This window comes from Solanum stenotomum, chromosome 5 (genome assembly GCF_019186545.1).
Source record: "Solanum stenotomum isolate F172 chromosome 5, ASM1918654v1, whole genome shotgun sequence".
NCBI lineage: Eukaryota > Viridiplantae > Streptophyta > Magnoliopsida > Solanales > Solanaceae > Solanum > Solanum stenotomum.
Window position 1 is genome coordinate 50,118,204 of NC_064286.1, and position 12,370 is coordinate 50,130,573.

General features: G+C 30.7%; 2 protein-coding genes across 2 annotated transcripts in view; one reads left to right on the forward strand and one right to left on the reverse strand.

Annotated features, from left to right (window-relative positions):
• LOC125864400 (acyl-coenzyme A oxidase 4, peroxisomal-like) overlaps positions 1-12,370 on the forward strand; it is a 174,404-nt gene that overhangs the window by 46,930 nt on the left and 115,104 nt on the right. The window lies entirely within an intron of this gene.
• On the reverse strand, positions 588-4,011 carry LOC125864412 (E3 ubiquitin-protein ligase AIRP2). The gene is made up of 5 exons (XM_049544411.1): positions 3,628-4,011; positions 2,462-2,612; positions 2,316-2,382; positions 1,967-2,201; positions 588-957 (listed from the first exon to the last, which is right to left on the reverse strand). The coding sequence occupies exons 1-5, from the start codon at positions 3,690-3,692 to the stop codon at positions 750-752; spliced, it is 726 nt and encodes a 241-aa protein (XP_049400368.1). The 5' UTR covers positions 3,693-4,011; the 3' UTR covers positions 588-749.

The window sequence follows — 12,370 nt, forward strand, 5'->3', positions numbered from 1 at the left end:
ATATTTTTGGAAGTGTTCTTTCAATACATACCAGTCAAGTTCATATTAAATATGTCTGTCCCATTTGATGAGATATTATCCAAAATAGTATGTCTTGACCACGTTCTTGAACTTAAAAGTAATCTTTTCTATTCGGCAACCACTATCATTAGCTATTACCATCATCCATCACAACTATCAACCAATAACAACTATCACCATCAACCTCGTCAATCACACCATCACCACTAGCTACTAGCCACATCTAACTATTAGCCAACATCATCCCCAATCAGCATTCACAGCATCCATTGCTAGCCATCACAATTCACCATCACCAACCACCACTGCTAGCCATCACCAGTTACCATTGGATGGATTGACTTCTCCTTCATACGTAAAGTATAGCTGCTGCTGTCTTCTTACTCTTGATAGCCTGTCTGAACTATGATTCTTACCTAGTTCAAAGTTAAAGTTGACACTATTGGTCAGACTGCTATCATTCATGGAAATGTTGAAAATACCAAGAGAAGTATCTTGTGTTGTTGTATCAATTGAACATAAAACTAGATAGCCATGAAACAAACTAGAAAGACGAAAAAGACAAGTATGAAATGCTTCTTTAAGAATGAAAAATATGGTGCAATCAATTACATATCAAGATTTGCTGGTAATGACCCAGAAAACTGTACATATGTGAATGTTCGAAAAAAATCATATACAAACAGAATGCCTGGTATGTACTGCCTACCTAACCTAAGTAATCTTTATCAATAATTAGGATGATAAGAGACAAGTGCTGGATCTGGATAGACGACAGGCAATTTATCGATGTACATGAGAAGCCTCTTCATATTTTCCCTCGTTATTGTGGACAAGTCTTTGATGTCACATATGTTGGTGTATATCCAAAGCTCTCCGGAATCCACCCTTTTGAGACTATCTCGACAGAAAGGGCATGACTGAGATCGGGCACGCCTACAGCAACCATGTAACACTGATAAATTATTCAAGTAGAAGATAAGCTAATAAAGAACACAAAAAAATAGGAAAACTATTATTTGCATAAGCACGGGTCCTATTATGAGAGCATAACAAGTATTCTCCCGTGTTTTTTCCCTCTGAAACCCCTGATAAAAAGCACTAAGCAGAAGACCTTTCAGAGACTAATCAAGCATAAATTCTCTTCACAGATTAGATTAAGACTTGTCACCGCAAGAAAATCAACCTTACCAGAATCACCCTAGAATCCAAATCAACAGAACACTGGCTCACCGAGAAAGTTTTCAAGAGATGCTTCACCAATTTTATCTACATACTAGCAGAATTTAGGATAAAAGTCGCCCAGAAGGTAACAAGCCATGTGATATTTAACCAAGAGAATATGTAAAATCCTTCCATACTTGTCCAAACTGCTGCTCAAAGCAGTGGCGGAGGCAAGATTCTCACCAAGAGAGTTCATTATCTACTATATGTACAAAAAAAAAAGTTGGCTTCATATATATAGTGTGATTTTCGGGCGAAGGGGTTTAAGATGAAGTCCCTTCAGCCCCTCTAGCTCCGCCTGGCTTAGAGTAGGACTTCCGTTATTTTAAGCCAAAAGACAATTCCTTCAAATGCAATGCTGGACCACAAAATCTTATGGGTGATAAAATTTGTGAGCATCTGCATACTCTATATGTGTCCATCATTAAAGACAGGTATATCAAAGTAAATTCAATCCACACACTCAATCAAAAAAGAAATTATGCAATGATCTGGCAGTTGACACCAACTCAGAACCCAAAAGCTTCCTGAACAATTAATTTTTATTTTTAGTTTCTCCCTCAGCGTACATAATATTGTATGCAGGGTGTTAGCTACACGCATAGTAAAAAAGGACCAGAGGCACAAAGATTGTTTAAGTATACCACTTACTAAACTAAATATAGTATGCACGAAGTAACAGAAAGGTGGGAAATCTAACAGATTAGAGAAGTTGACTCACCAATTTCTATAACACTTCATGCATAAAGAGTGATTGCAGGAGGGCAACACAACCTTCGTATTCATTTCCATGCAGATACCGCATTCCTCCTCCCTCTCTATTTCGATTTCAGACAGCTTACCTTTGCTTGTCTCATCACCTCTTCTGTATTTGGTTGCACATATCTCTCGTTGCTTCCTATCATCAATGTCAGTGATTCCCCTTTGAAGTTGCAACAAAGAGGGAAATATCACCCCTGTTCAATGACAACACAACTCAATGAACACCATACTTATAAGAAACAAAAGAAATTGAAATGCCGTACAACGTAATTTGAGGAGACTAAATAAGAACATCCAAGTTGACGCACCATAGAACTGTTTTATACTAGCTTTTCTCTCATGAATATACATGCTTGTTTTACCATCCTCATAAGCCTGCAATAGACATCATATGGAAACTTTCATACCAAGAAAGCTGAAAGACAGACGCAACAAGAAAAATGGGAAAAATTACCTTATAAATATGGATCCTAAGCAATCCTAGAGCACCAGCAAAGTGACAGTCAGTCCACTGAACAAGAAACAGAAATATATGAGCACAGGGACTGTACGATAGTCTCATCTGAAGGCTAGCACCATCATATTCTCTTGGATAATCCGAAGCCCTGTATATCTCAAAAAAATCAGTCATGTCCAAACATACCACACAAAATGCTTCAAACATTCACACAAAAAGGGTACAAATTTCTTATTTTCAGGGGAGGGGGAAACCAGTAGTGGAGGCAGAATTTCCAAGTAACGGATTTTCATCATCTACTTTATATACATTAAAAAAAAAATGTCTTGTATTACAGTGCGATTTTCTGGTGCCCCCACCCCAGCTCCATACACAAGGTACTTGTGAGGTATCCACTCATTCACACATTATAGCTCAATACAGAGGACAAGGATTCTCAAAATACAAAATGTTTTTGCCTGGAATTCTAGTTTGCAGAACATATCAGCTAATAGGTTAAAACACCACTATTACAAAGGATAAATGAATCATAATAATCAAATATATCAACAGAACATTCAAGCAGCAGGGACGTCTTCTCCATACTCCAGCTTACAGTCAATCCTGATTTTCCAAAACTAGGAAAAATAAGCACCAAAGGTATGGTCTAGTCAATGAAGTGAATCAAGAACCACGAGGTCTCAAATACAAATAACAACACAGACAGCAAAATAAAAAAAAGCACTAGGAAATTTCTTGGCACATAATCCCGTAATAGAGGTGCGCGAAAACGCAAACTTAGCCCACCAACACCACGGTTATAATTTTTTTTTTAAAGAAAAAACAAAAGAACGAGCTTAATTATCACAAAGAAGAAAGTACAGAGAATCACTCAATAATTAGGCAAATTAACACTAAATTTCCAAATTAAGGGTTTTAACTTCACAGAAATTCTATTAGCTTGAAACAATAAATTCAAAGAAATAAAAATCCCAAATTTACCAGATAACTCCGTCGTCCATCGAAGCTAAAACAGATAGAAAAAAAATAACGTTTTTGATGTAAAATCACCGATTAATGATCAAATTAACACATTTCTGTACCGACAGTTTGATTATACGAAAAAAAATAAAAAATTGTGGTACTAGGCAAATACAAAAAGGGGAAGAATATAGAAAACATACAGAGTATTAGCATGCTGAATATCAGTTTCAAGTGCTTTGAGTGAATCTTTAAAAGACTTCCTCATCACTCCTATAATATTCCCATTCAACAACAAAAAAGCCTCTTCCACTCTGACCTCTGTTATATACTGATTTGATCAGAAGAATTCTGCAGATTATTCGATTGAACCGATGAGGAAGGAGGTGGAAGAGGGGCCCCGGGTGGTTGTAGAGAAGCTGCTCACTCAAAAACACTTTGCCTTGCACAGCACGCTTCTTCCTGCTTATACTGAAGGAAAAAAATCTCAACTATTGAGTACAAATTATCAACTCTCATGGCTTTTGTAGAACACCATTGATGCTATGCTAGGGCTGATTTTGAACTTCAATTTTAACTAATTGCCCTATTTTGACGGATATTTAATTCTTCTTCTTAAAATACATTGATATTTATTCTTCAACATAATAAATAAATATGTTTTTAATTTCATCTTATCTGCTATTTATGTCTTTTACTTTTGAAAGTAAAATAAAACCTTATTTAATTAATCAATAGATTAATAATTAATTTAAAGTATTTTTGAGAAATAAATTATGTATCATAGTTATTGAATTCATATAAGAAATAAATTGTCTAATAGTACACTGTATATGTATGATTCATTGTAATATATTATGTTTTTTGTTAATGGATTCATTGTAAAATAAATTCAATAATTCATTGTAAAAATAAATTTATTATACATGATGTTCATTGTTTCTTAGTAATCAAATATTATTCATTCAATCTTCATCAAAAATCATATTCAAAAATGGCTTCTCATTTTATAGGTGTCACAAAATCTACAATTATGGATCAAACAAGTAAGAATTATGTGAGTACAAAAGAGATCATTCCATACGCTCAAAAAGTAGGTCACTTGTTTAGTTTCAAAATGAACAGAGTTTTTTGTGTTTTTCATTTTTATTTAAAAATAAATACAGTAGTATTTTGATTAATAAAATATCAATTATATTTTTTAATTTTTTTTATCTTTATATAAATAATTATATAACCAAGAAATCACTAAAAATCTAATTTTTTTAAACATATTTACTAAAGATAAATAAGTAATTAAACTTTTAAGAGGTACTTATATTTTTAAACTAAAAATATCACTTATTTCGTAACGGAGAGTATGTGAAGTTTGTAGAGTTATGGGGATTTGTAGTGTACTTGCCAACAACATTTGTAATTATAAAGATATCATCATGTTAAAGAAACTATACGTGGAGGTATGGAGTTTGTGTTCAAAAAAGACAAATGTTGGAAGAATCATGAACATCAACCAACTCACCAACATCAAAATGATGAAGAGGTTATCATTAATAAAGATGTGGAGCAACGGATAAGATTATCTCTTTTAATTAAAGTCTTGATTTTATATTTTGAATATAAAAAATTCTTCATAGAAAAAACTTTTGTAATGAATTTTATATTAAAAAAATATATTTAAAATTAATCGATCTTCGAATTATGAAACGCATGAAATAAAATTGATGATGAAGAGGATTTAACGTGTTCTTCAATACGACAAGTATCACCCTCTTCTCCCGCTATGCCAACATCTGTTTCTTCTCTTACATTCAAATATTTTTAATTATTTTTTTTTTTTGTATTTTTTCACCAAATAGTCAATATTTGTATTAAAATTTAATTATTTTGAATTAGTATTGTGTATAGAAGAGCATTCTCAAACAAAAAAAGTTCATACTCATGACTTAAACCCGAGACCTCTAATTAACAAAGGAGCAATCATATTCACTGCATGTCTATACCTTTTTTTTTTTTTTTATGTCTGCACCACATTCTTTGATGGTTAATAAATTTTTATCTAACTATGCTTTTTTAAATCTTTGTTAGTTGTAGTTTATAACTTGCACTAAATTTTACATAGATTTCAAATATGAAAAGTTTTATTCTATTTTATTTTTAAATTTTACATTCAAATTCACAATCAAAATTATATATAGCGTTTAAAAATGAAGAGAGTTTGGAACATATAAAACAAAAAAAAGTGAGTTCTATTTTCTTGCTTTTCTTAAGTGTAACTCACTCCAAATGTTAGGCAAATTCACAATCAAAATGTTCACTTGTTGGGTGAAATAACGTTTCGTCCAGTATAAGATTATAACATACGTTCATAAATGCTGAATTCTCACGTACTATATTATTCACGCTTTAAATATTTAACTTTATAAAAATTCATAAAGGCTATGAACAAATTTCATTTAATTTTAATTTTTTTTACAGTTTATTTAGAAAAACAATATTTTACGAAGAAAATTTCAGATTTAACTTGAAATTGGATTTTAAATTGAAATTTGAAAAACACTCAAAACTTATTTTTCACTTTCACTATATTTTCTTTTTACAAATTTACCCATGATTTTATTTTATTTTAAATAAAAATAACCTCATGTAAATAATATTTTTGTGTTTACATTCAAACAATTAAACAATTAAATAAAGTAAAAAATATTTATAAAGTATATATTACTCGTACATGGAATCTAATCTAATATCTTTGATTGTATGTTTAAGATAAATTAGTTAAGTCGGGTGATTTTGCTAGTTATTAAGAACATAAAATTACAAATCATATTTTTTTTTAAAAGCACATTAAAACTCTAAATATATTTTTTCTAAAAAATATGTTCAAACATAATTTTAACTAAAATGATTATTCTTTTTTTCGTGGTCAAATAACCCCTAACTATAAAATTAAATTCCAACATCCATTTACTCCGCAATTTAGACCAAAAAAAATAAAATAGAATTGTGATATTGACATATTGGGGCCGGAAATGTTATGTTGGCCAACGAGGTCCCCATTTTTTTTGTTAGTTTTCTGTTTGGTTCATTCTAGATTTAGCTCTCCTTTTCTTTTCTTTTTTTCAAATTAAATTCTTATAATTGATTTTTCATTCGATGTCTAAAGTCAATATTGTAGTTTTGATTAAATTCAGATCGCTCATTACATGGCTCATTCGAGAGTGACCCACCCAACAAAATTTTATTCATATTCAAAACTCAAATCTGAGATCTCTAATTTAGGATGAAGCAGTCTCATTAGTTCCTCATAAAAACTGGTTGTATCTACTTTAGTTCCTCTAGTCTTTATTAGATTCTTAACGAAGATGACTACAAACACGTTCATGAAAAAGACTAAAATGGATTGATCATTTTTATAGATATATATTACTATTATCTATTGAAGTTTATCTACTTTTATTGATCTACTTTTACGGTATTAATTAACGATAATATAATATTGTGCGATGAAAATAATTCTTCCATTTTTAATGAGATCTTTTAGGCTTTTAGCAAAAATGAGAATAAATACGCACTTGGTGTACGTACGTACAACAACTTTTTGTATTATGACACAAGTACTCAGCCAAAAGTTTTTGATGCATAAATTAACAACATTATTTTCTTAATCAATAATTAATGAGAAGTAATAGAGTTTCACATATATTTTCGTCATGTTCTTTTGACAAATCAAAAGTGATTTTTTTATATCAAATGTGTTCAAACAAATCAAATTCTAAGAATAATACACCTAGTATTTTTCAAATTAAATGCGAGAAAATGAATTTGTTGATATTTACTATCTTCATGTTGAAAATCGTTTTCATGCTTTATCTAAATAAAAAGCTTCTATCCTTGTATATAATAAGTGTATTTATACGTATACAATATCTCTATAGTAGAATACAACGCATTTGGTGGTCCATGTTAGAAATTGTCAACTTGATTACGTTGCATATTATAATTTTTGTTCGTCTCATATCCAGAAGTAACATATATATCATTGAGATAAGATAAGAGTCTTCCTCTTAAAGAGGAAAAAATAAATTAAAGCAATATAACCAATGATGTATAGCATTATTTTTTAATTAATAATTACTTTTATAATTATAATGGATTAGACTATCATTTAATTAGTAGTAGGACCAAATATGATTAGTTGTGTATGACAATGACATAACAACTTTTTAATTTTTATGATTTAAGTGAAACATTCAACATAATTCAGCATACGTGGAGTAATGAACAACCCATTTCTTGCACAAATAACCTATTTAATTAAATTAACTTGGTGTTTTTTTTTCTTAAGGAAATAATAAAATAAATTAGCATTTTTCTTTCCTCTTGTTGATATTATTTGATAAAATGAGCCTTTGATTCTTGCTTGAGGTACATAAATCATCTTGTGGGACTCGTAATAGTAGTTTATTTGAACAAAAGATTGAAAAAAAATACTCTTGCCACTTAAATTAATGATATTTTAATACATTTTTATAATCGAGAAATTCTCGAAGAACCACATCACACGATATTTGATGGATAATGGATTTGTTTATGTACTATTTCAGTATTTAAATAGGGAAAAGGCATAAATTGCCCCCTAAACTTGTCCCAAAAAATTAGTTACACGCTTAAACTATTGTGATGATCTATTACACACCTTTACTATTTAAAAATGAATTTAATAATATGAAAGGGTCATATATGTTCAAAGGATCAACAACCAAAAGCATCTCAATTCTGGCTCATATATAAGCTGCCAAAGTTTTTCTTTCAACATTTCCTAGCTCATAATTAAGTTATGTTACCATAATTTATGCACATTATAACCACTTTAAATATAGGAAAAAATTGTACTATGAGAGAAACATCTTACAATATTTCCCAAAATTGCAAAACCTATTAAATAAAATTAATTTCAAAAAGAGAAAGAGGTAGTCAATATGTCCGAGTGGTGAAGGAGACAGATTCGAAATATGTCGTGCGTTGCCTGCGCAGGTTCGAATCCTGCTATCCAACGGTGAGCATTCAACTCTTCATCAATCTAACGGTCATTCTGCCCCTTACTCTAATCTCTAATCTGTTAAGACTAATCGATCAAAAATAATCTGTTTTCCTAACTGATTTGGACGGGAAAAAAGTCCTTTTTCCCAAATTTTTGAACTCTCTTCTTCCTGTTAAAATCACAAAACTTCTCTTCTTTCCATTGTTTTTTATTCAAATTCTCAGAGAAAATGATCAAAATGATCCTTCATGTATAGGGGTCGAATTATTTTAGTCCTTTATATATGTCACCTTATCCAAATAGTCCTTAATGTATATAAAAAGAGTATCATTTTGGTCCTTAAACCTAAAAACTAACCGAAAAATAAAAAAGGTTAAACTTAACGATGGGTCCCACACTTGTTGGACCCTTTCTTCCTCCTCTCTTTCTTCTGCCATTTCTTTTTCTCCATCTTTTTTCTCCCATTTTTTCTCCAATTTCCAATTGATTTATTCTTCTATTCATAGCCAAAATCTTCTCTTAAATACAACAAATTCTTCAAATTTCAAAAAAAAAACATTCGTAAATTCAAAATCCATTTCAACAAATCCAATTCGACAGAACCCCATATCAAGTGTTTTAAGTAACAATGCTACTTTCGCCTCTCTAAGTAATTTAAACACTTTTTCCAGTTTCCCCACTTTGCAAATTGAATGCATGATTATATTTTTTAAAATTACAAAAAATAAGAACTGAACTAACAGATATAGAAAATAAAAATTTACGATTTTTTTTAGAAATTTGAAGAAAATTTTGTGTGTAAGAGAGGATTTTCATTGTGAATAGAAGAATAAATCAATTGAAAATTAGAGAAAAAATGGTGGAAGAAAGAAGATGGAGAAGAAGAAATGGCAGAAGAAAGATGGAGGAAGAAAAGGTCCAACAAGTATGGATTCACAATTAAGTTTAACAGTTTTTTTTTATATTTTAGTTAGTTTTTAGGGCTATGGATCAAAATGATACTTTTTTATGTACATTAAGGACTATTTGAATAAGGTGATATATAAATGACCAAAATAATTCAACTCATATACATGAATGACCATTTTGATCATTTTTCATCTATGGACCTTATTCTCTCAAAACTTCTCTTCTTCCCATTGTTTTCGTTTCAAACTCTCACCTCTATTCAAACCTCATCTAAGGAAATTCTTCTACTCCAAATTCCTCTACTCCTTTTAGTAATTTTCACTGTGTTGATTGGATTTGTACTACTAATCGTAGTACAAATACATGTTGTATTATTGCTGGTATTCAATGTATCGATGCTACTGCTCTTTTCCGCTTTATTTTTCATGAAATTGTCTAACAATTTGATTGTTCTCATCCATTGCCTGTTTGATATCCTAGTGAATGAAGTTCGTCGGCTATTCAGCTCAGACAAAAATGGTTCAGATGATGATCCTGAGGATCATCCTGATGATGATGATGCTAGGCTGGAAGGAAAAGACGACGATGAATTTGATGTTGTTTCCTAGTGACGACTCAAGTTAATTAGTGGCCTAAAGTCAAAAATAAGTTGGAGGACTAAATTTTAATTCTATTTTTATATATAAGATTCAAGCTATTTCTTTCTTTTTAATAAAAAAAAGTTTTATATTTTTTATGATCTTAAACTAAAGATATATATATATATATATATCAAAATATTTTTTAATCTTGTGGTCTTAAACATATCATGTGGAAGTTAAATTTAAAAATTGATCCATAAAAAAGAAACATTCTTTAATGTTTCGAAACAAATTAAAATATTATTTATTATTTTTTTTGTTACAAAAAGCTTAAGATAATTTTATTATTACTTAAAAATTAGGCCCTTCGATTTTGGAGGTATGCCTCATCTTTAAAGGCACTGAGCCACCCTTGCTGTTTCGAGCGATGAAGATAATGCATCACCGGATGCCGACAAATCACCCTACGTCTCAGTTAATGTCTGCCATGGCGAGAATTCCAACGAGGAAATACTTCGTATACCTGATAAATCAGCGGATGAGGTAAGCTTTAAAATGTTTAGTAAAATGATGATAGGCAGATTTTGTAAACTGATCGTATGCGTTATAATCTGTTATGTGAAAGTATCGATTGGAAGTTTTGCATTGTTTGTCTGTTTATTTTTTTAACATCGGTTTTCACCTTATGTTCTATTAGAATTCCTTTCTATTTTAATATTTGTTGTGTTAAGACTTATGCTTTGTTTGGCATGGTGGATTTATTGCTAGCAGTTTGAGAATCACTAGTTGATGTCATCATTTTAGAAGTGCATTTATAAAGGAACTATACTACAGAAAAACCGAAAAAAAAATGTGTTGTCCAAGACTCTAGCAGGATGCAACTTATTTTTGACAGAAAATTATTGCTTAACAGAATTTAATTCTAGTATCTGTGATGTGCAGTTTGTCTTCTAGTAGGTGAAGTGTTTGTTGTGAATATGAGTATGACTTCCATGAGATTCTATGTTAAAGGATACAACTGTGTTCGGTAAATCATAAATGAGGTTTTTAGTTGAATGCTAAAATTGTGTGCTATCTGAATGGAAAAGTTATTGTGCTCTCATCCAAACAATGCTTATCATAACGTGGGTTGTTACTGCTATGTAAGGCATTATAATCCATAACTTCATTGCTGGTGTAATTGTCATATTTAACGAAGTGGAATGTAAAACTCCTCCGACACTTTAAGGGCCCGTTTGGCCATGCGGTATGGTATCATGATATAGAATCATGATATGGTATCATGATATGGAATCATGATATGGTATCATGATATGGAATCATGAGATGAAATTGAAGGTTTGTTTGGATATGCGATATGGAATTTTTGTATTGTATATTTTCTCATAAACATAAAAATCTCTTAAGTTGTAAAACTATTAAAATAGCCCCAATTGTTTATTCAATATTATCAAATAAACAAAAAATTATAAAATCGCATAATAAATTATTACAAAGTTATTTGTTCTCCACTTAAGTAATTGTTTCATCTAACTTTAATTTAATAAAAAAAATTAAACATAAATTGTAGTGTACTAGTCTTTAATTTAATCCTCCCACATAGTATGGACAATTTCCTCACATTGAACTTGCATTTCTCGATCATGTGACCGAGAAGACGAACCAACATTGTTACTTTGAGCCATTTGTTGGTCAATATCCTCCGCAACTATATCTTCATGTTCATAGACCATAAATATTTCATAACTACTTTGGTATTCTCGCAAATAATTATGTAACACTGCACAAGTTATGACAATTTTCACTTGTGTATCAATATCATAATGGTTCATGCCTTGTTTCAGTATTCTAAATCTATTTTTCCAAGCTCCAAAAGTCCGTTCAATCACATTGCGCAGAGATGAATGCCTATAATTAAATAATTCTTTGGCATTTTGAGGCTCTCTTTCACTTCCTGGGTAATCTTGCAAATGATAGCGTAGTCCTTTGTATGGAGCTAAAAATTCTTTTGTGTTTCGGAAACCAGCATCAACAACATAATATTTATCTACCAAAAAACATTTTATAAAGAATTACTAAAAGCATATGTGACGTAAATGAGACAGCTTTGTGTAAATAAATAATATTTATTCTAAGGATGTAATTTAAAAGTTACCCTGTGGCGGAAATGGAAATTGTGACGTTGGTTCAACAAGTGCATTCTCAAGTATTTTACTATCATGTGCAGTACTTCCCAACCAGCAGCAACAAAGGTAAATCACATATCAAAATCACAAGCACATAAGACATTTTGTGATGTTCTTCCTTTGCAATTACGATATGCTTGTTGCACCGCTTTAGGAACCTCCCCTTCTATATATGTTCCATCAATCACACCAACACAATCCTACCAAATAAAAAATACATCAATATTAG

Bases quoted from the DNA above. Each gene is read 5' to 3' on its own strand.
- LOC125864412 (XM_049544411.1), bottom strand. From the start codon at position 3,692: ATGAGGAAGTCTTTTAAAGATTCACTCAAAGCACTTGAAACTGATATT. The intron at 2,613-3,627 runs GTATGTTTTCTA...TGAGATATACAG, and splicing joins ATTCAGCATGCTAATACTCT to GGCTTCGGATTATCCAAGAG. The intron at 958-1,966 runs GTGAGTCAACTT...TGGTTGCTGTAG, and splicing joins ATGAAGTGTTATAGAAATTG to GCGTGCCCGATCTCAGTCAT.